General features: G+C 39.0%; 1 protein-coding gene and 1 non-coding gene across 5 annotated transcripts in view; one reads left to right on the top strand and one right to left on the bottom strand.

Moving 5' to 3' along the window:
• Positions 1–25,324, bottom strand: part of LOC136878831 (antigen WC1.1) — a 144,545-nt gene that overhangs the window by 3,254 nt on the left and 115,967 nt on the right. For all 4 annotated transcript variants that reach the window (XM_068229027.1, XM_068229028.1, XM_068229029.1 and 1 more), the window contains 6 exons: positions 21,135–21,284; positions 17,379–17,717; positions 9,039–9,209; positions 8,810–8,959; positions 3,884–4,115; positions 3,334–3,513 (listed from right to left, as the gene is read on the bottom strand). In XM_068229027.1, coding sequence (XP_068085128.1) covers positions 3,334–3,513; positions 3,884–4,115; positions 8,810–8,959; positions 9,039–9,209; positions 17,379–17,717; positions 21,135–21,284 — 1,222 coding nt within the window. The remainder of the gene's footprint in view (positions 1–3,333; positions 3,514–3,883; positions 4,116–8,809; positions 8,960–9,038; positions 9,210–17,378; positions 17,718–21,134; positions 21,285–25,324) is intronic.
• On the top strand, positions 39–112 carry TRNAL-CAA (transfer RNA leucine (anticodon CAA)). The gene has a single exon. It is a non-coding gene; the product is annotated as a tRNA-Leu (tRNA).

The raw sequence follows: 25,324 nt of genomic DNA, 5'->3' as shown, positions 1-25,324 counted from the left end.
CTACCTTAGATCCTTTCCAACAGAACAAAGATGGCCTAGGCCACCATAGCTCAATTGGTAGAGCAACCAACTCAAAATTGGGAGGTTGTGGGTTCGGATCCCACTGGTGTCCGGTTGGCCATTTTTGTTCTGTACTTAACATCTCTTCAACACGTAGTAAATGTACGTAACACGACCTAATAGGTTGAAAGCCAGTTTTAAATACAATACGGCCGTGAAAATTCAATATTCATCTACATTTTTTGTTTTACTGATGTTTAGTCCATATTCTTTAAACTTATCACTTCAAAGATTTAGTTTCTCCTGTACTTCTGCTTTAATTTCTCCCCAAATGAGATCATATGAAAATATTAGAGTGTTAGGCTCTTCATAATGTTCTTTAATGGATTTTATGATCTGATCCATGATGATGATGATGATGATGATGATGATGATGATGATGATGAATAGGTGGTGACAAGGCACTTCACTGCTGGACTTCTCTCTTGGTTTCAAACCAATCTGATCTTCAATCCTCTACTTGGACACAGCTAAAGCTTTTTTGATAGAATATCTTTGCTTTATCAATCAGGAAGTTTGGCACACCTATATCTTGTAGGCATTCCCAGAGCCTCATCCTAAGGACACTGTAGTATGCCTTGTCTATGTCCATAAAAACCATCACCAGGTTCTTTCCATATTCCCAGTGCTTCTCTGATAGCATTCTGACAGTAAAAATGAGGTCTGTAGTGCCCTGTTACAATTACTTTCTCCAAAAGTTTAAATGATTGAGAAAGTAGAGTGATGCCCCTATAATTTGCACATTTCTTCCCGTTTCCCTTTTTAGATAATGATACCTTTCATTCAGTCTTCTGGTATCCTGTTCTCTTTCTGGATGTCGGATCGGAGGAGAGAGCTCTATACAATCACTGTATGCCTTGTGCTCCAGCTGCCTTCATCATGTCAGCAATGAGGTCATCAAACCCTGGTAACTTACCATTTCTTATGTTCTTCAGCTCGTTCTCCAACACTTGCACTTAACTGCAATCTTCAATGATGTCATTTCCAAGACTTTCTCCATTTAATAAAGTATTGAAGAAATTCTCTCTCTTCTCTGATGCTTGATCTGTATTCACTAGGTTTCCATCATCTGTTTCCAGTGTGGGCCAGGCAGAGTGGCTCAGACGGTTGAGGCATTGGCCTTCTGACCCCAACTAGGCAGGTTCGATCCTGGCTCAGTTTGGTGGTATTTGAAGGTGCTCAAATACGTCAGCCTCGCATCGGTAGATTTACTGGCTCGTAAAAGAACTCCTGCAGGACTAAATTCTGGTACCTTGGTGTCTCCGAAAACCATAAAAATAGTTAGTGGGATTTAAAGCAAATAACATTATTATTGTTTCCTGTGCAAGGAAATTGCCATGCTCACTTCTCCTGTTCTTACTTCTTTATAAAGCAACTTCCTATTACTTCCACAGTCTTCTGTTAGCCTGGTGGTGAACTCATCCCAACACTTTTCCTTTTCTTCTTTAATCAGTCACTTCACAGATAGTTCCTTATTCTGGTACTCCTGTGCCAGGTACTGAATTTCATACTCTTGGTGGACTGATTTCTGTTTTTCATTATCCTTAAGTTTCTAGTGTCCAAAACACTAAACAGTTATAAAAGAAATACATATATAAAATAAATATGTTATATTATCTATCCAGTGATTAGCAGCCATAATTGCCCAGACATTTGCACTGAACAAGTCGTACACACTGAATGGTTCACTCAGGTGGTCACAGATTAGCAGCCTCTTGCCATGTTCACATTCTTCATCACCAGTGTAACGTCATTCTTCAGGTTTACTTTGCATCGTGTTATGCCAGTTCTCAATTGGTTGCAAGTCTTCCGTGTTATGAGCGGCAGGTGGTAGTCCTTTGCTGGTCATGGTCATTTGGGTGTTCTTTTCCTCCATAGTTCAATCTGACGAGCATGCTTCCTTCTATACATTAAGGTGCTGTTTATGGGAGGAAGTCCTTTCTTGACTTCTCCCTTAATTGAAAAGGGTGTAAACCATACATTGGATGCGTTGGGTCTTTCTCTTGTTGCTACTTGTCTTCTTACATCTGGTGGCACTATACCTAGGAGAGGAAATTATATACTGGCACAGAAAGTAGGCAGCCCGTAACAATGTGGCAAGTCTTGTGGAGTGCCACATCTACTTGCCTAGCATGGGCAGAATTCCTGTAGACTGGAGTAGTGTACTCAGCAGCAGAGAAATTGGGGTGCAAGTACCTCATGGGGATGACTGTTACTAGCTAGGTATAAATATAATCTTAACTGGGATATTCTCACAACCGGGACTGTAAATAGAGGTTGTAGTAAGGGCCTAAAGGAGAGGGTATGTAAGTTACTGGTAACACCACCAACTGGAGTATAATTCCAGCATATGGGGCCCTCAGCAGAATTGCTTGATTGACAACTGGAAAAGATCCAAAGGAAAGCAGTATGATTTGTTCTGGGTGATTTCTGACAAAAAAGGAGTATTAAAAAAATGTTGCAAACTTTGGGCTGGGAAGACTTGGGAGTAAGGAGATGATCAGCTTGACTAAGTGGTATGTTGTGAGCTGTCAATGGAGGGATATAGTGGAATGACATTAGTAGATGAATAAGCTTGGAGATTTTTAAAAGTAGGAAAGATCATAATATGAAGATAACATTGGAATTTTTGAGGCAAAATGGGGACAAATATTTGTGACAGACTAAAAAGCTTTTTAAGTTCTGTTAACCTGTTGACACTGAAAAAATTAGAGACTGGAATAATTTACTAAGGGAAATGTTCGGCAAATTTTTATTTTCTTTGAAATCGTTTAAGAAAAGACTAGGTAAACGATTGATAGGGAATCTGTCACCACTAGGTGAGTTGGCCATGCAGTTAGGGGCACACAGCTCAGCTGTGAGCTTGCATCCAGGAGATAGTAGGTTCGAAACCCACTGTCGGCAGCCCTGAAAATGGTTTTCTGTGGTTTCCCATTTTCACACCAGGCAATTGCTGGGGCTGTACCTTAATTAAGACCACGGCCGCTTCCTTCCCATTCCTAGGCCTTTCCTATCCCATCATCGCCATAAGACCTATCTGTGTCAGTGTGACGTAAAAAAGAGCAAAAAAAACAAAAACAATAACAACAATCTGTCACCTGGGTGACAGCCCTAAATGCAGATCAGTGATGACTGATGACTATGTTTGATGATGACAAAGACTACTGCAAGGATTGACTAATTACCAACCTTTAACAGCACTAACTCCAGCCAAAGAAGTCTACAAAGCAAGATGAGATGGTATTATAATGTTCGAAAGTTCTGGTAACTTACCATTATAAAGGCACACCAGTGGTCCGCCCGAGTCTCCCTGACATGCGTCAGCTCCTCCATCAAGATGTCCAGCACAGAACATGCCCTCGGTGATGGCATTGGCACCGTACACGAAGCTGGCCCTGCAAGTCTCTCGTGGCAAGATGGGCACCCAAGTTGCTCTGAGGCGGCGAGCGAAACCTTAAGAGGATAAGAACACTGCACCTTAATGTATAGAAGGAAGAAAAAGTAACAACAGTGTTATGAAAGAGTGTTGTCTGGCACTAGCAAATCATCACTTTCATCAGACAATACCTTGAACACTGCTGGTTAAAATATCCTGCTGTCGATTTTAAGACATTTGAGTTTTAAAATTCAGACGTCAAAGAAATATTTAATGTGTTGTAAACCAAGACAGGGTGTTTTTACATTTAACACAATCAAATGCCACCAACCTTAGCTGAGATGAACCCACTATGTTGGGTAGAGATGAATAATAATTGACTGCAATATTCTAGGATGTCATTACACTTTAAGCTGAAGAAAAACATTTACAAATGACAAATCTCACCTGATCCAGCAGTCTTATAAGAGCCCCACCCGGAGATGGTACAGTTCAGTCCCGATTGGTACGACACATTGGGAGGAGGCAAGCAGACGGGCTGGACCTCAGACTCGAATCGGATCCCTCGTCCTTTGAGCTTTATCAGAGCGATGTCGTTATTCAAACGTACACCTTTGTTGAAGTCTTCATGGAAGTAGACCTCATCGATGTTAATCTCTTGTTCGGTTCCATCCGATGCCTACAAGTTCATGATTGCGTGATCACCACATATGTGAGCTAAGTCATGTGCAGAAAGATAGGAAAATGAAAGGAACACACAATAGTAGAAACAGGTCAGTGTGGGAAGAGGAGACAAAGAAAAACCTGAAGACATAAAGGGACAACCACAATCTCCACATAGACAGGTGCTCTCCAAATTTCAGTTCTACATACTGTATTTCATCTCAGTCCCTGACAGACTCCTTTTTTGTTAAGAAGGAAGCCATTTTTTTCAGTGTCAACAAGTTAATAGAACTTAAAAAGCTTCTTATGGCCAAGTGCACGAACCCCGTTTAGCGTAATCAGCGTTTAAGATTCTCCTTAAACCTTGTTTAAATGAAACTGCGGAGCATCATTCCTGATTAATACTTTAATCCCTGATTATTGTCGGTTAAAGTTAAACAGTCAAGTTCGAGCGGTTACCAAACATAAACAGTGATTAGCAGTGAAGGCAAAATGGCTGCCAGATTTGGAGATGATATTGAAGATGAACTTTTATATTTGGAATATCTGGAGCAGAATGGAAATGAGCGCGAAGGTATAATAGTGGAGAGAGGTGATCCTTTTGATGAACTTAGTGATAGGAAATTTTTGGAAAGGTTTCGCTTATCTAAACAAACAGTTTCATTTCTTCTGGAAACAATGCAAAATAACCTACAATTTCCAACACAGAGAAATAATCCTGTTTCTGCTACCAACAGACTGCTCACTGCATTGAGGTATTATGCTACTGGTTCCTTTAACATAATTGTAGGTGATACTACTAATATACACAGAACAACAGCAGCTCGGATTATACACGACGTGAGTAATATTATAGCTTCCTTCAGTCAACGTTATATTTATTTCCCAACATCGCAAGCAGAAAAGAGGGAGGTAATGGGGAGCTTTTTTAATATTGCTAGATTCCCTGGTGTAATTGGAACCATCGACTGCACCCACGTTCGCATCAGATCTCCAGGTGGAGAAAATGCCGAGATATTTCGGAATAGAAAAGGTTATTTTTCCATAAATTGTCAGACAATAAGTGACAGTAATTTACTCATGAGAGATATTGTAGCTAGGTGGCCTGGTTCTGTCCACGACAGTACAATATTTCAGAACTGCAGTAAGAGGGCACAATTCGAGAGAGGTGAAATACAACATGGTTACTTATTGGGAGATAGTGGATATCCGTGCAAGCCATTTCTCTTAACACCTCTGCTGAACCCGCAAACCAGAGAAGAGCATATGTACAATAGGGCACATATTAAGACAAGAAATACCGTAGAAAGACAGTATGGTGTATGGAAGCGAAGGTTTCCTGCTCTTTCTGTTGGTTTGAGGTGTGAAGTCCATAAAGCTCTAAATATAATTGTTGCTACAGCAGTATTGAACAATATTGCAATTTCAACAAGAGAAGAAAACCCTCCGGATGATTTAATGGTTCAGCACATTATCGAAGAGCTGCAGCAAGCTCGAGGTCCTGATATCGAAGATGGCGAACAATTAAATCCAGTACACCAAATGTACAGAAATGATGAAAATGCTGGCACAGCAGTGCGCCAGGCTTTAATAAATGGTCATTTCAGGTGAGTGAAATTTATTAACTTTTAGAAAAACCACACACTTTAGCAAATTAGTATTCTACCGACCGGTCACACTCCTCATCGTCCTAACCTACTAGCACAAATGAACTTGACTTTTATAGAAAATGAAAATAAAAGTATGCTAATCTTAACACTTGCTGCTTTACAAAACCCACTTAGTTTGGCCTATCTTCGTTCTTGTTCATATTTTGCCAGTATTTTAATTTTTCTTTCATAATGTTTAGTTTTAACTCTTTTATTTCCATTTCTTTCTCATGTTCCTTTCTCATTACTTCTAACTGATAATCCAACACTGAAATTCTTCTTTCACAGGCATCTGTAATTTTGTCTCTGGGTGTTGACAGTCTACGCCGACGAGATTTAGCTCTATTTGATAATACAGTATCAGCTGACGTTGAAGGTTTTACTGCTGTATGTGAAGACGGTAGGCATGGTGGATGAGTCAATGAATTTATGGGAGGTTTGATTAAGGGATTCAGTGCTTCCGCTTGACCTTGACTTTGAGTACAAGTTTCTGCCGCGTCAGCAGATGGTGCTACTACAGCTGGCAGTGTTCCTGTTTCGTGTGCTTCAGTTTCGTTACATCTTTCTTCCAGTTCCACGTCATCAAACGGAAGGACTAAAACTGAAAAAAGAAGAAAACGTGTAATTAATATGTTCAGTTGGAGGTTAACTGTTAAATGCCTGATACAAATTGCATTAGTGTACTCTGTGTCCATAAACTTACCTTCATTCACATGTCCTTGGTATAAAGCATCTGAATCATGAGCGTTCATAAGTGGTGTGATAGTCGGTTGTATTAGAGCCATAACCTTTTCAGTAGTTTTAGACAATGTGGGCTTAAAGTTACCACCACCAGTTGCGTTCATCATCACTTTATTGTCTGCACATATTTTTCTTGTTTTCCTTTTCAAGTTCTCATAACACGTCTTCAAATTTCTTGCACTCCTGCAAGAGACACTTGAAAAAAAAACATGCTAGAGTGACAACACTATTTTGCTTTCACTATTTATGAAATTAAGGAGCATCTACTTTTAATTATAGTTTTGAAGTATTGCTTTTGAAAATAATCTGAATTTAGAAGGCTTTAAATCGCAATAGCACAGATAAATAGAATTATAATATTCGAGTGTATTAATATTGTTTTTTTCGTACAATTTTACGGGAATAAATAAACCCAAGTACTTTTAGTTGTAGTTTTGTAGTACCGGTACTCGTATTGTACAGGAAATAATCTGCCATACCATATATTCTGTTGACCGATTTTCATAACCTAACTCGAAATACTGTATCAATTCACAATAGTACAGAGAAATATAATGCTTACCTGCAATAGAATTGAATTCTTCTGCGATTTTCTCCCATGTTTCATGTTTCTGCTTTACTGTAACTCCATCTGTCTTTTTATTTTCTATGACATCTTTGTGTCTGATCACTAATTCAGCCACAATATCGGTATCAAAATCCGAAAAATTGGACGACCTTTTCCTCTTTTGTTCATCCATGTTTCTAAAGTACTTCCAGCTTCCAGCAAAGAATAAATTAATATTCCTTCTTCTTCTTCTTCTTCTCCTTCCTGAGAGGTGTGGTTCTAACAAAAGAAACACGAAATCGTCGAAGCGCGTTCACTATTCTTCGCTACCAAGTTAAACATCAAGGTAGTGTTTAATTCTACTGCCAGCTAAACATGCTTAACTAAACATTGATTAAGAATGGTGCTCCACACTTCCCTCTAACCAGTCCTTAAATTTAAACCATGTTTACGTACACACTGGTTAGATGAATCTTAAACGAGGTTGGTGCACTTGGCCATTAGTTTGTCAAAAATATGAAGTATAACACCTGTACCTGAAGAAAAAAAGGGGGGGGGGCAATGGACAGGTATGTTATAGTGGACTAAGTGTTTACATTTAGTGTGTTCAACAGACTGAAAAGCTTTTAAGATGTAATAAGCTCATTCCAGTGGGAGATTTCAATATTCCATCAATTACCAATATCAGTGCTCTTTACAATCTTGAATCTTTGAATGAAATTAAAAATACATATGGGAAAATGTTACATCTAATTCTATCTGATCTTAATGACATTTAAAACATATTCAGAAGCTTTTCTTCTTAATATTGCAAAATTCACATCATCCTGCTTTGGTCTTTGAATTTAAGTCTGATATCAATGTAACTCAAGGCAAGAATATTCTATCAATTTATAATTTCCCAAAGGCTGATTTCTATAAGTTACATATGTTATTGAAAAGGCTGACTGAAATAGTCCAGACACATACGTGGAGTGTGTTCCTATGTAGACACTAAGTGTGACAGACAGCATTTGAGTTATGGCATTACAGAAGAACGTTTAAGATATTTTATAATTTTCTCATATGTTTAAACAATATTTGTAATTGAACAATTAACAGATACAAATATAATAATAATAATGACATGTGGCTTCCAGAAAAAAAATATCTGTAGATTATTAAGAAGAAAGAGATTAGTAGCTTTATTCATTTAAATATTTTCATTCACTACCTGTAATGTTGATAATCATGCATTCTCTGCCTATGTTCAATGTCATACATTTGTATCCTGTCCAGCATGTTTAAATTTTGTTTCCAAATGTTGGAAACTATGACCACGGGTACAAAATAGATTGCTAATGAAGTATACTTCAACTGTAGTAACATCACTGGATTCTATAGTGTAGAACAGGGCCTCTCAAACGCCCAAAACCTCACGCGTGCAAATCGAGGCGCAAGAGCTCCGTGCACTGTACATCGGTCTCGCTTGGTTCAGCTCGGACCAATGCATCGTCTCTAGGCTACTCGACTAAGCTCAGCTCTACTTGGCTCAAGTCAGCTCGGATTTAGAGTGCCACGGAGCAAGTGTGGAAGAGGGAGACGGGGGAGCGAGCGAGACAGGGTGAGGAAAGAGAGAGTAAGTGCTATTGCTCCAAATCGAGGAGTGGGGGGTCTGCACTCTGGTCAACCAAGGGAAGTCGTCTTTTGCACCGTGCACAGTGCATGCACCAAGCGCATGCACCCTGAGAGGTCCTGGTGTAGAACATTGTAGCAACATCACTGTGAACTTACCTCACTGTCATAATCCCCTACGCGTACAAAGTAGGCGCTCTTGATGAAGTCTTGAAGACAGTGTCCTGCTGTCAATATATGGAGAGGAGAAATGATAACAGCTCCACACCAGTGAGCCGACTTTATATTTGTCCGCACTCGTAAAGTGGCCTGGAAGTGAAGCAAGTTGTAAACATTATCTGAAGGCCCTTTACAAACATTGTCCTTCAAGTAAGGAGTTGTTGCTCACCTGCCAAGGATAGCTGCCCTTAATAACTTCCAGCCCATCAATGACGCGAGGTTCTTTACCATCCAATGTATCAAATCGCTCTATTGTTCTGGAACCACACTCCACAGGAAGGATGTTTTCTGCTGGTGAAGGATATACTTCAGTTGTTGTCTTGAGGACCATTTTTCTTGCCTGGAATGTCACAAATACAGTTCATTTTGGGAAAACAACATGATAATTCTGTGACTTATGAATTAACTTATGAGAAATTCAATCCAGGAGATACCTGTGGTTTGGATTCCACATAAAATAGTAGAGCCTGTGGATTATGACCCTATGTGTTAACTATCCTCTAATTAACAAACTTTCTCGAGTTTCACCAAGTCTAATCATTATCTCTCAAGACTCATATTGTCAGTAAACTGAGTTTTGTATAGAAAAATATGACCAAGTCCTGCAGTTGAGGGTTTAGTGAGCCTGCCTCTTATCAGGAGGCTCTGAGTTTTATTCCCAGCAAGGTCAGGAATTTAGGCTGTATGAGGGACAAGTGAACTGGACATAAGTTCTTAAAGGAATCATGACTACTTATGGGCTCCATGACTTTATACATATTGTCTATATCCATGTACTGCATGTTTGGAGTTACTGTGGAGATGATATTATTGTCATGCATAGTGGCGTGTAAGAAGTGTGTGGTAATGTGAATACATAAGTTATCAAAGTCATTTTGTTTCATATGAATATGGTACTAAAACTCAGACATGAACTCAGCCCAGCAGAAGCAAAATGAAAAAATCGCCATGTAGCAGCCAGCAGTAGACAACGGGAACATGAAACCTCATCACACAAGGTAAGGTGTCCTATCAGTAGTAAACTAAGATAAGTTACGGACAGCAATTGAAATCAAAATAGATGGTATTGAGATGGAAATATCGTCATAGTGGTTACAAGAGTTGCTTTTAGAACTGAATGGCATGTAGAAATGAATTCAGAAGCTTCAAGAAGACTAGATGAACAAACAAGATAGGGAAGAATATGAGAACCACGATGGATGGAAGAAAGTGAAATGCATTAACAAGCAAGATAGCAGAAGTCACGGGTACTCTGCAACAGTAAAACCACGCCAACTGAAGCTTGAATTTAAGCCTTTCACTTTTTTCCGACTGGCCTCAGTTTTCTCAGCATACTGGAGCAGTGATTCATAAAAATCCTGCAATTGCAACCATTGACAAAAGTTTGATATATCAGACATTGGATATTTCATATGAGTAGACATGTGCTTTCCCAGACGAAGTGAGACAGAGTTGGTTCACAGTGGTGAAAGAAAATGAAGACAGTGACTTAGACATCTTGATACAATTCTTCAACAAATGGAAACAAAGAAACATCACACAATTTAAATTAATTCAATGAATATTTAATTTTCATTCAAAATAAACTTCCAACGTATTAGGTTTTGTTCAGTACATGTAGTATATATCAAACAGATTGCACAGAACAAAAACCAAGTGAGTGGCTGTGAGGTTTGGGTCAAGTAGCCGTCAGCTTGCATTCGGGAGAGAGTGGGTTCGAACTCTACTGTCAGCAGTCCTGAAGATGGTTTTCCATGGTTTCATATTTTCACACCAGGTATATGCTGAGGCTATACCTTAATTAAGGCCACAGCCACCTCTTTCCTACCCTTATCCCTTTCCTATCTCATCATCACCATAAGACTTACTTGTGCCGATGCGACATAAAGCAAACTGAATTGATTCTTTTAACCATGATGGTTCATTTTCTATGAAACATCTTTCCACCTTGTTAATACCTTACATTTTACTATAATTATCTACCGTACATGTTTTGAGAGCTCAACTGCTTTCTACCTCAACGGTGCAAAAACATCAAACAAAATCCTTGGACTTGACACATTTGTACAACACAGTCGTCAACAAAACAAATTATTTATAAATCCTGAAATCATTAAAATATCTCTTTTGTCCCTGTACTGCTCACTTACACTTACTATGTCATTTACTAAAAACTTTAAAAATAGAATAATTTTCAAATTATAAAATGAATAAAACCTATTAAGTTAGGGGAAATTCTGATCTATATGAAAGGTCTTAGAACTATAGCAGTGTAAATAAGGATTTAATGAAAGAAGTTTTCAAGAACAGACCAGACAGCATTTTACATTTTAGTATATAGTGACTAACTTAATATTGACAAGGCGGAAAGGTGTTTCATAGAAATTGTATAAAGCAAACTGTAGAAAAATAAATACAGAATGAAAATGACCAACTGGCTACCATCACACTGTAGAGTGTATGCAATTTGCCTATTGTGGACCAAGTCAATGAGTATTTAATTTTTGCAACTGTAGAAATAGCACTGCCGAAGGTGTAAGGGATGAGTGGACTGGACATGGAAATTCTTAGGAACCGTGACTAAGTATTGACTCCATGACTTTGAACATATTTTGTGCATCAGTGTACTCCATGTTTGGGGTTACTGTGGAAATTACCTATATTTCTGTGACGAATGGTGGTATGTATAAAGCATGTGACAATGTGCAAGTTATTATCTAAGTCACCTTGTTTCATATCATTATTTAGCACAATATAACAATTATCCAAGGCTGGTTTGAGGTCTACCCAGACTGTGAGAATGACTGAGGAGCTATCTGGCAGTGAGATAGCAGTGCTGGTCTAGAAAGCCAAGAATAACACCCAAGAGGATTCGTCATGGTTGCCACGTGTCGCCTTGTGATCTGCAGGCCTTCGGGCTGAACAGCAGTCGCTTGGTAAGCTAAGGCCCATCAGGGCTGTAGTGTCGTGCAGTTTGTTTCTTTTAATAGAAAAACAAGAGGGGATATGAATAGGAACACATAATATGATAAACATTATGAGAAGAGGGGAATTGGCTGTTCATCCTATATCTGTCACCACCTGTATTCGTCTCTATCGTTTGTCACTTTCCTTTTCCTGTATTTAATCTTCTTATCTCCTTGTCTTACACTTCTCACATCAAGTCATATATAGAGATAGGAACACATAATAGGATGAACACAATAAAAAAGTGTAAAATTCTGCAATTTGCTTTACATCACACCAACACAAATAGGTCTTACATTGATGATGGGATACGAAAGGGCTAGGAGTGGGAAGGAAGCAGCTGTCGCCTTAATTAAGCTACAGCCCCAGCATTTGCCTGATGTGAAAATGGGAAACCAAGAAAAACCATCTTCAGGGCCGCCGACAGTTGGGCTCAAACCCACTATCTCCTGGAACACAATAATAGGTGTGTGGGAAGATGAGGCAACAGAAACAGGAGATGAGGACAAACAGGGAAGCACAAAAGGACAAAACTAATTCCAGATTGAAGATCCCCATTCACACAGTTGATGACTGTTTTTGACAGTTCAAGTCCTTGAAACATTTACCCCCACCTTCCCACACTCTTGTCCTCAAGATGCACATCAAGTGGTGCTCAATTCGAGGGAAACAACTGGTCTAGGTATTAGATAACCATCCTTGTCTCGCCTATCTCCCCTGCCCTTAACCTGGTGAGGTTCTTACTAGAAACGTTATTGGTTTTACATACCACTAACTATATTGTTGAGGTTTCTGGGGACTACAGTTCTCTCTATCCTCAACTGACTCAACGTGTTTCTTTTATGTACTCCATCCACATGTGCTTACCTCATAAGTCACTGCTCTCTATCTGATTTTATACAGTATATCGTCACTGCTCCTACAAGAACTGCTATCTGAAAATATTGTCAGAGAGATACCGACTCGCAGTACGTGTATCATTAAGAATGAGGATTGTTTGGTATAACTCGCCCAATACTGAATCTTAGATGAATGAACCTCCCCTGCAAACCATATGACCTTGCCGCGGTGGGAAGTCTTGCGTGTCCCAATGAAGCAGATAGCCGAGTCGCAGGTGCAACCATATCGGATGGGTATCTGTTGAGACCAAACTAAGGAATAGTTCACCGAAAGGGGGGTAGCAGCCTTTCAGAAGTTGCAAGGGTGGCAGTCTGGATGACTGACTGATATGGCCTTGTAATAATACTCAACATGGCTTAGCTGTGTCGATACTGCTACACGGCTGAAAGCAACAGGAAACTACAGCCATAACTAACACCCGAGGACATGCAGCTCTCTCTGTATGAATAATGTACTGATGATGGCTTCCTCCCGGGTAAAATATTCCGGAGGTAAACTAGTCCCCCGTTCGAAACTTCAGGTCGGGACTACACGAGAGGGGGCGATTAACAGAAAGATGGATACTGACATTCTGTGAGTCGGAGCGTGGAATGTTAGAAGTTTGAATCATTGTGGTAGGTTAGAGAATCTGAAAAGGGAGATGGATAGACTAAAGTTACATGTAGTTGGTATAAGTGAAGTACGTTGGCAGGAAGAAAAGTATTTTTGGTCAGGCGACTACTGAATTATCAACACAAAATCAAACAGGGGAAATGCAGGAGTTGGTTTATTAATGAATAAGAAAATAGGGCAGCGGGTAAGCTACTATGACCAGCATAGTGAAAGAATTGTCGTCAAGATAGACACCAAACCAATGCCCACCACAATAGTGCAGGTCTATATGCCTACTAGTTCAGCGGATGATGAGGAAATCGAAAGAATATATGAAGAGATAGAAGATTTAATACAATATGTAAAAGGTGACGAGAATCTAATTGTGATGGGAGACTGGAGTGCAGTGGCAGGCCAAGGAAGAGAAGGTAATACAGTAGGAGAATTCGGATTGAGACAAAGGAATGAAAGCGGAACTCGGCTGGTTGAATTCTGTACTGATCATAATTTAGTCCTTGTCAATACTTGGTTCAAACACCACAAACGACGGCTGTATACATGGACGAAACCTGGAGACACTGGAAGGTATCAAATAGACTTCATTATGATTAGGCAGAGATTCAGAAACCAGGTGTTGGATTGCAAAACTTTCCCAGGAGCAGACATGGGCTCTGACCACAACTTGTTGATCATGAAATGCCATCTGAAGTTGAAGAAATTGAAGAAAGGAAAGAGCGCAAAAAGATGGGATCTAGACAAGTTGAAAGAAAAGAGTGTGAGGGATTGTTTCAAGGAACATGTTGCACAAGGGCTAAGTGAAAAGGCTGAAGGAAACACAATAGAGGAAGAGTGGATAGTCATTAAAAATGAAGTCAGTAGGGCTGCTGAACAGACGTTAGGAAGGAAGAAAAGATCAACTAAGAATCAGTGGATAACTCAGAAGATACTAGACCTGATTGATGAACGACGAAAATACAAGAATGCTAGAAATGAAGAGGGCAGAAAAGAATACAGATGATTAAAGAATCAAGTGGATAGAAAGTGCAAGGTAACTAAGGAAGAATGGCTGAGGGAGAAGTGCAAGGATGTTGAAGGTTGTATGGTCCTGGGAAAGGTAGATGCTGCTTCAGGAAAATCAAGGAAGCCTTTGGAGAAAGGAAATCTAGGTGTATGAATATTAAGAGCTCAGATGGAAAGCCACTTCTAGGGAAAGAAGACAAAGCAGAAAGATGACAAGAACAGTTGTATCAAGGTAAAGATGTAGTTAATTTGGTTCTGGAACAAGAAGAGGCTGTTGATGCTGATGAAATGGGAGACCCAATTTTGAGGTCAGACTTTGACAGAGCTGTGAGAGACCTAAATAGGAACAAGGCACCTGGAATTGATGACATTCCCTCTGAATTACTGACTGCCTTAGGAGAAACCAGCATGGCAAGGTTATTCCATTTAGTGTGTAAGATGTATGAGACAGGAGAAGTCCCATCCGATTTTCGGCAGAATGTTGTTATAACTATTCCCAAGAAAACCGGTGCTGACAGGTGTGAAAACTACCGCACCATTAGTTTAGTATCTCATGCCTCCAAAATTTTAACATGTATTATTTACAGAAGAATGGAAAAACAAGTTGAAGCTGAGTTGGGAGAAGATCAATTTGGCTTCAGAAGAAATGTAAGAACACGTGAAGCAATCCTGACTTTACGTCTGATCTTAGAGGATCGAATCAAGAAGGACAAGCCCACGTACATGGCATTCGTAGACCTAGAAAAGGCATTCGATAATGTTGATTGGACCAAGCTATTTATGATTCTGAAGCTGATTGGGATCAGATACCGAGAACGAAGAATTATCTACAATCTGTATAAAAATCAGTCTGCAGTGATAAGAATCGAGGGCTTTGAAAAAGAAGCAGCAATCCAGAAAGGAGTGAGGCAAGGCTGCAGTTTGTCCCCCCTCCTTTTCAATATTTACATAGAACAGGCAGTAAAGGAAATCAAAAGGAATTTGGAAAGGGAATCACAATCCAAGGAGAGGAAATCAAAACCTTGAGATTTGCTGATGATATTTTTATTTTATCTGAGACTGCAGAAGATCTTGAAGCTGATGAATGGTATGGACGAAGTCTTGGGTAAGGAGTACAAGATGAAAATAAATCCAAAACAAAAGTAATGGAATGCAGTCGAACGAAGGCAGGTGATGCAGGAGAGATTAGATTAGGAAATTAAGTCTTAAAGAAAGTAGATTAATATTGTTACTTGGGTAGTAAAATAACTAACGATGGCAGAAGTAAGGAGGACATAAAATGCAGACTAGCACAAGCAAGGAAGAGCTTTCTTAAGAAAAGAAATTTGCTCACTTGAAACATTGATATAGGAATTAGAAAGATGTTTTTGAAGACTTTCGTGTGGAGCGTGGCATTGTATGGTAGTGGAACATGGATGATAACTAGCTCAGAAAGAAAGAGAATAGAAGCTTTTGAAATGTGGTGTTACAGAAGAATGCTGAAGGTGAGATGGATAGATCGAATCACGAATGAAGAGATACTGAACTGAATTGGTGAGAGGAGATTGATTTGGCCAAATTTGCCAAGAAGGGATAGAATGATAGGACACACCTTAAGACACCTAGGACTTGTGCAGTTGGTTTTTGAAGGAAGTGTAGGTGGTAAGAACGGTAGGGGTAGACCAAGGTAAATATGACAAGCAGATTAGAGCAGATGTAGGATGCAGTAGTTACGTAGAAATGAAAAGGTTAGCACAGGATAGAGTGGCATGGAGAGCTGCATCAAACCAGTCTATGGACTGATGACTCAAACAACAACAGATGAAAGAAACTTATCGGTCAAACTTCTAAGCCAAAATATTTTACATAGCAGTTTTTGCAGGTGCAATGATGATATATACAGTACTTTGCTCCTGTTTGCTTTCTTACTTGTCATTCATTTACACAGAGGTCAACTGCAACAGCAACTGTATTATATCTCCTGAACATGTGAGAACATGATAAGTCCATTCTACACGTTTGAAACCCTGTGTTATGCTCTACTGAATGTGTCTAGTTAACAACATGTGTTACAGGCGGTGTTCAAAGATGGATGTAAGTAAAGTTGAACAGCATTCGTACATGAAAATTGAGCTGTATGCGGTACTAAGAGACGTGTTTTGCGACAAAGCTTTCAAGGACTTAAGATGCAGATACACAGCAACTATCTCACCTGGTGATCATAGTCGTTATGGCATCAAGTCTATATGGTCTGACACTGTGGTTTACCGGTTCGAGTCCCGTTGATTGAAAAAATTCACTTTCAGAATGTTGGCCAGCAGGGTAGGAGAGGTGGGTATACAATTTCTAATCACTAGATTGTGTGCCTAAAGCCTGGATTCAATTCCAAACCTCTCCAGTGTTCATATGACGCTGTTGATGGTGATTCGTCCGTCGGATGTGGATGTTAAGCATTGAGCAAACACCCCTTGGTGGTATTCGACAGGAGTAGGCTATGTGCTGGCATCGGGTTTCACCCTCTCCATACCTCATTATCATAACCATCCCACATCCAGATGCGAAGGTCACCCATGGACCTCAAATAGAAAGACCTGCATTAGGCGAGAGGAACATGTCCACGGACACTCCCGGGACAAAATGCCATAGATATAAAAATAAATAAAAAAGCGTAGCCAATATTTAACTACTGTAAAGTGGACGTCCCATATCTGCTCACACAGAGGTGTTTGTGGCTGTTATTGGCAAGTACTTAACAGAAGACACTTTTTGGGACGGTACAAGAATTATCCAATACATACGGCTATTTCTGTGTTGACAGTGTTCTGAATTTTACAATGCGTGAGATTTGTGTGCATGACAAAACAATGATTTCTATTTGCTTATCTTTCAACTGTCCCTTGGCATTAGCTCCTGGTATCCAGACGCATTTTGGTGATAGTATTGAGAACTACATTCCAGTGATCTAAAAACACATAGTAAAGTTATACTGCAATGCTTAATACAAGAAGTAACTTGAAATCAAAACATAATTTTCCAGTGTTATGAACTATACCTCAATCCTGCCAGACTCCTCATGTGAACAGATCACACTAGCGTCCTCGTCATGGTTGCAGTTATGGCTTCCCCATGGGGAGTGAAGACAATCCTCTATGGAACTCTCATTACCTCGGCAGATCACTTGATCCAGCCAGATCTGTCCTTCACCTGGACCAAAGGATGCGTTCTTCTTGGCCTCTGCTGGGCCTCCATAGCCTAGCTGTTGACAGATAACCTTGGCGGTTTGATGACCAAAGTCGTCATCGCACACTGTTCCCCAGACGCCACTGAAACGCACTTCAACACGTCCCTCCATTTCCGACTTTCCTCCCACGAGGCGTATCTCGAGCGGTGTCTGAAAAATCAATAAGAAACTGAACAGATGTATATAATAAAAACTCAAACTGCATCTGAAGATACCTGAACATTGTTTACTGCTTCCTTGGTATGGTTATCAGAGATATGATCCACTTTAAAAGGTCTATTTTTAATTACTTTCTTTCTTTCTTAATCCGTTTACCATCCAGGGTTGGCTTTTCCCTCAGACTCGGTGAGGGATCCCTCCTCTACCACCTCAAGTGCAGTGTCCTGGAGTATGCGACTCTGGGTCGGGGGTAAAACTGGGGAGGAGGACCAGTACCTCACCCAGGTGATTCCTCCTGCTATGCAAAAGGGACCTTGTGGGGAGATGGGAAAATTGGAAGGGATAAACAATGAAGAGGGAAGGAGGTGGCCATGATATAAAGTAAGGTGCCATCCTGGCATTTGCCTTGAAAGGTGTATTAATATCATAATATGAAGATAAAATTGGAATTCAGGACAATTTGGGAAAAATATTCATTTATAGGAAGAGGAGTAATTTATATTTAATAGGGAATCTGCCACCTGGGTGACAGCCTTAAATGCAGATCAATGATGCTTGATTGATTGACTTGAATAACTCCCTGCACACAGTGTTGCCAACTTAGCAGATTTTCCGCTAAATTTGGCGGGTTAGAAGACTGTCGGTGGAGAAATATGTCATTTAGCGGACAGTGGATTTTTTTGGCGGAATTCTAGATTTATTATAGCGGAATTTAGTGTTTTAACCATTTTATATTTTTTCTAAATTTGTACTCCAGTCTGTCTCCGAGCTATTCTGTATTTTTTGTCAGGAGCTAGTAGTCGCATGAGGAAAACCTGTTATTTGGATTTGATGTTATGATATCATAGTATCATAAATTTGTAATGTGTGGGGAAAAGGTTACTGATCTCTTAGTCGACGAATGACGACAGATAATGAAACTGTGTGAGAGCAGCATTTATATTTATGCTACGAAGGAAGATGAACTGGCCTGTTCTGTGTGTGGCCCTTGAGGTAGGGGATTCACCTAATTTGCACCCAGCAGTAAATTGCCTAAAAGTTTTAGCTCGACAGCTCGCAAGCATGGGGTTAATCCCAGTGAAACCCACAGATCAGGTGAGTTCAGGCATTTACTTTTATTATTATTATTATTATTTATTATTATTATTATTATTATTATTATTATTATTATTATTGCTAATTTTTATTGCTCATTATTTGAGATCGGATTACTTGGTGGAATTTTAGTGGATTTTTAGTAGTATTTAGCGGATCTTGAAAATATAAGTTGGCAACACTGCCTGCACATAGAGTTGACTTCAGGTAGGGCATCCTGCCAAGTCCACATAATGTGACTTGCAACCCCACCAGCAGTGGTGAAAGAAGTGAACTAAATAATGTTGTCGGACTTTATAAGAAAGGGAGAACATTTCCAGCTTCCTCTGTGGACCAGTGGTAGAGTGTGGGGCTCTGGATCCCAAGATTGTGTGTTCAAACCTGGCAGAGGTAGTTGGATTTTTGAAGAGTGGAGAAAAATCTATTTGACACTCCATATTGTACAATGTCAGCATGTAAAAGATTGTGGTGACATATTTGGTGTTAACCAAAGAAAGTAATTAAAACTCAGCCATATAATTATGTCCTACAGAGATCTACTGTGACTCTATATGTACAGTGCGGCCAAGTCCAGTCCTGCTGCCATGTTTTAGCTAAGTTCTCAATCAGCTGATAGATGGGGGAGAGTGATATGATAATTGTTTCAATAAAGAATAGTTCAATGTTTTACAATGTTATATATTTTGCTTATATTGTGTAAATATATCAGTATTTGTTTGTTATATTGAAAGTCTGACTACCTGATGTAAGACTTCAATATTGAGATTTATACATGGTATACAGCAAGTCACAATTATTTGTGGGATCAGCTGGTATGTAGGTCTAAATCATTTATAATATAATACATGTGGCATGAAAGAGTATACTCATTGTCTTAAATAATGTATGTCATGACTGTAAAGTTAGCCAACATTTAAATGAAAATTTTGAACATTATCATATTCCTGGTTGCATGGTTTTATATATCAGAATATACAATGCAATATCATCAAACAGTAACTATAAATAGAAGTATATTTTTTATGTATGAATTATCGGTACATACTGTATATGACAGCTCATATGGTGAAAATGAATGAGATGTAAATGTGGTGTACAGGTTTTAGATAAAACATATATTTTTGGGGATATTTGGAAATTTGTGAAAAATATAATAATATTGAAAATCGCCGTTATTTTTCCTCTCATGGTAAAATCACGTGAAACGTAAAGAATCGGAAATTATATCCTGAACAACTTTCATTATGTACAGGTTTTCTATACGGTAAATATTAACAGAGAAATTTGACATTTACTGCTTTGGTCTCCTTAAAATTGCTAACTGATTTTGTTATTACTGTTACCATTATAATGCATGAGGTGGGTCTTATAACATGCTACTCTGAGAGTTGAGAATAAGAAATTGTCCAATTTCATTTTAAAATCCTTTTCATATCTGCTTTTGCATCCATAAGTACAGCAGACTGGAGTGCTTTTTCTTTGAAATTCACACCTCACACATTTCAAAACTAATAATACCTAATAATGCAAACCAAACCAAACCCCATGGCACTACAGCCCTTGAAGGGCCTTGGCCTACTAAGCGACCGCTGCTCAGCCTGAAGACCTGCAGATTACGAGGTGTTGTGTCGTCAGCACGACCAATTCTCTCGGCCATTATTCTTGGCTTTCTAGACCGGGGCAGCTATCTCACAGTCAGATAGCTCCTCAATTCTAATCACGTAGGCTGAGTGGACCTCGAACCAGCCATCAGGTCCAGATAAAAATCCCTGACCTGGCCAGGAATCGAACCCAGGGCCTCCAGGTAAGAGGCAGGCACGCTACCCCTACACCAAGGGGCCACCACCTAATAATTCCCCTTGCTTAATTTTTTTTTAATTCACTGAAATTGCATAAAGAATGATCTTATGCTGTGTGAATACATACGTTTAAATCAGCTGATGGAACATTTGGCTAAATGATAGCAGAGCTAATCAGAATGAAGCATTCATTGACCATACTGTGTATATAGAGTCAGGGTATGGAGATCCAGTTTACTCTGCCAGGCCGCACAGATGGCATCAAATAAAAATGCCTGCATATATCAGTTGAGGCCATATTATTATTATTATTATTATTATTATTATTATTATTATTATTATTATTATTATTATTATTATTATTATTATTATTACTACACAAACATACACTTTAATATGTTGTAAAAAGTCTGTCCTGTTAGCAAATAAAGTTTGAAAATATTTTACTTTAACTCTGCCTATTGCTAAATGGAGTGCTAAAGTAATATCCCGTACATAAAACTATACTACTAACCTGACATTTCTCAGTCTCGTCACTCCCATCAGAACAGTCGACAACATCATCACACAAGAAGGTTACGGGAATACATTCTCTGCTTTCTTCACATTGCCAGTTATTGGGTGGGCAAGAGGTACCAGGAACACGGCAGACAATACCCACTTCCTGAAATACACATTTAGAATAGACTGAAATAAATTCTGAAGTTCGCATTTAGAACAGATTTAAATAAATGCATCATTAAAAGAATGAGTTCTTGTCTTACAATCAATGTCTATTTTCCTACATGCTAACAAGGGAAAACCCAAGTGACTGTTGTAGAAATTTGCCGAAACTAGTTCAATAACAGTCGGGGGATATCCTCGAGAGATCATCAGTCTCTCTATTCTTGTGTTTATCCTGCTTCCTCTGTCTCATACATCGGAGGTGGCTGCGATCTATTTAGTCAACCACCAAGCCATGAGAAGTAGCCCACAGTACAACTGTGTCCATAACAATCACTGCTGTATGAGTCCCTCAAGTGGTTAGTGAATGGACCCAATAGAGATAGTAAAGTTGTGCTGAAAGCAAGAACTTCTGATATCAACATATGAGGCCCTTAGAATGGCAGAGGCGTATGCTCCAAAGTATGCTTTTTTGGTTTTTTATTGCAACATATTGTATGAAGCATACTATTTCATGCCTGGTAAGTGTGAATGGTTGATACGGCTTGGATATGAACGAACTCCCCATTTGACTACAGCCTGACCGGCCAGGCTGCAGTTGAATCTTGAGAATAGTGAAGGCGTACGAGCCAACCTGCCGACAGGGGCTGAGCATCTGTCAAGTTCAGTCTGTTGCATTTGAAGACAGGTGTAACATGCAATCTGGTGGCTTGTAGCTCTTCGAGTAAGGTTTATTGAGTGCAAGTAGGGTTGTGTATTTAAAGTAGTGTTGTGTATTGATGATACCATTCAACAAACCTTTAGTGCATTTAGCGTAATGATGTACGTTTATTAAGCACAATGAGTGATACAGACACGTAAGTCATCCTAGAAAATGCTGCATGCAGAAACACCAATGGAAAATGAACGTGGCCAAGAAGAAGAGAAATACTGGTAAAGAATATGTAAGTGTGAAAACAAACAATGCTGTAAAGGCCAAAGAAGTAGGGCCTGCTTGTCGGTGTGGTTGTTTTGAGAAAGTGGGTCAAGATGAAGTTGATGAAATATTTTGAACATTTTGGGACATAGGGAATTAGATTGCGTGTCTCTTAGATTGCACACAAGTAGATCATAAAGTGATTCATGGAAGTAAGAGTTGCAACGTTTGCGCAGTTGCTTTTGCAACATATTTGGTGTGAGTGAAAAGCATCTGCTTACCGCTCATGACAAGGTTATAGGAACTGGAACCATTGGTGTAGATCATCGTGACCATAAGAAAAAAAACAAGAAGAATACCTGATTCAGATAGAGAAAAAGTAAAGACACATATTAACAGTTTCCCTGCCATATCCAGCCACAACAGCAGAGATAGAAGCCCACACCCTCTGATTTAAATATATCTAAAATGTATGAGGCTTATTGTGACTGGATTGTTGAAAACCATCCTGAACTTCTTCCAGTTTCTGCGTCATTTTACCATTAAATCTTTAACACAGAATTTAATCTTGGATTTACTCCTCCTATGTCTTCGACACCTGCAACTATTGTGACAAAATAAAGCAACAACTAGAGACAATGAGACAAGACATTGATTCCAAACAAATAACAGAATTAAAACAAGAAATGAGTTTGCATGAATGCAGAGCTAAGATGACACAAACACTGTTAAAACAAATGGCTGATAAGAAGAATCCAACATTCGCTGCTGTTGCCATAGACATGCAACAGTTGCTTCCCATACCCAAAATAAATTCTGGAATCCAATTTTACAAGAGAAAATTATGGACTTAGACAGAACAGCTTCAATGTATCTGTGGGATGAAAGTACTGGAAAACGAGGCTCTGCTGAAATTGCAAGTTGTCTCGTACACTATATTGATAGTAAAATACCACCAGAAGTGATAATTGTAGTGGGCAGAATAAAAACATGAACATGGTTTTGACCTGTCTCAGATAGATCCATGCAGACCGTTTCTCAAATATTGAACACGTCTTCATGATTCCCGGCCACTCTTATCTTCCTTGTGATCATGATTTTGGGAATGTAGAATTGTATCTTAGGAGAAGAAAAGTGTTTACTGGGATTCAGTATGGCCAACAAATAAGAATTTGCAGAAGGAAGAACATTTTTGATGTCATTATGGCAATGAGAGACCAGTTTAAAGATGTAGGAATTTTGCAGCAGCACATAATGAAGCAGCAAGTTCTGGGCATCAAGTTTTCAGAGGGAGTTTTTATTTTCTCCAGCAACTACAAAATGGGATTTGGCATTAAACCTACTAACAGCAGAGTACCTTATCAAGTGCATCTGCAACAAGGACGTGTGAAGAGCTGCGATCATTATTTCAATCTTTCGACAGTCAGTCTACCGAATTAAGTATACTAAACCTGTAGTTATTTCACCAGAAAAACTTTCAGATCTTCGCTCACTTCTTCCATACATTCCTGCATAAAATCATGCATACTTCACAACTATATTTACTGATGAAGGAAATGTGTATCACACACCAGAGGGATAAGAAGAAGAGGCAGCAGTGGATGACACTTTACATTACTGACATACGCATGGTTCCTCACAGCACAACCCAACCTGGACCAGCACTTAGGCATCTTTGGTGTACTACACTTTAGACTTTATGGTTAAGTATTTCTTTATATTAATTAGTTTATTCATTATGTTTTATTGTTTGGAACAATTCTTGCAAAAATGTTAATGTTACAGGAAAACAGTTTCGGCTATGACATGCATGAATGGATACCTTATTTAAGAAACATTGTTGATGAAATTAGCATTCAGAAACCTTGAATATCTGTAAAATAGCATTTTGCAATCATACTCTACACTATTACAACGTTAGGTTCAAGTCTAAACGTTTCTTAATGTCTTTAACGACTCTTAATAAAGTGCAGTAAACCTTTAATTGCATTGTTCTCCAAAACTAGCTTTTGGCACATACACCTTTGCTATTCTATGGGACTCATATCTCAGTTCTGGAAATTACTGCTTAAAGAATCCTATCCAAATATTGAAATATTGACATTTTTCAGATCTACACAAGGTGGTAAAAAACAATGTGAACCGGCTGTATGAGCCTTCGAGGGTTAGTCATAATTATAAATAATTTGAAGCAAAAAATTTAATATTTCGCAGTGTTGCCATTCTATCAGTTGCTGAAGTTAACCAATCACATCGCATTGTGGGCAAATTCAAATGGCTTTGTGAGGTATTGTTGCTAAATCCGCACACTGCTTAAGACCGGCTTGAAAGCCTTGCCAAGGAATCTGTATCAAACACAACATCAATGTGGGTTTCAGCTGCTATCACGGTAGTGTTTTACGGATCCATCCATTCGTCCGTCTGTCCATTTCCCTATCTGTTGTTTTCCTAGCCTTTTCCTAAACGATTTCAAAGAAATTGGAAATTTATTGAACGTCTCCCTTGGTAAGTTATTCCAATCCCTAACTCCCCTTCCTATAAATGAATATTTGCCCCAGTTTGTCCTCTTGAATTCCAACTTTATCTTCATATTGTGATTTAATTGGAATTTAATGCATATTTGTGCGCTATTAAATAAATAATTAATGTTCTGGAAAATCTCTTTAAGACATGGCATCAAAGAGAAGAGGTTGGCTCCAGGCTTCTTGCCAAATTAAATGTTTGGAATGTTGTTCTTGTGGTGGCTGGTAATCCCACCCCAGCCTGTCTGCTCACAGCACTGTGCAATGCTGGAATCCCTAATATCATCTACAAGCAGCACAATTGACTGGTGTATTTTGGCTTCGTGGTCAGGTAAAATTAAGAAAGTGATCACAAACAGTAGCAAAGATGGGTCGCTTGACAAGTGTTACAGTGCACAGCAGAGCTAAACAGTTTGCGAGTGAAGGTTTATACGTTTCGGAAAGCAATATTTTAATGTGTAAATCGTGTAATGTTCGTATCGAGTAGGAGAAAAAAGATACTGTCTCAAAACATTGTTTTAAAAATAAGGAATATTCAGAACGTAAATTTACCACTACAGCAGTGAAACGGCAGGCAACAATAGAACTCTCATTAGATATGCA

This window comes from Anabrus simplex, chromosome 8 (assembly GCF_040414725.1).
Source record: "Anabrus simplex isolate iqAnaSimp1 chromosome 8, ASM4041472v1, whole genome shotgun sequence".
Lineage (NCBI taxonomy): Eukaryota > Metazoa > Arthropoda > Insecta > Orthoptera > Tettigoniidae > Anabrus > Anabrus simplex.
This window is presented reverse-complemented; position numbering and strand designations above follow the sequence as displayed.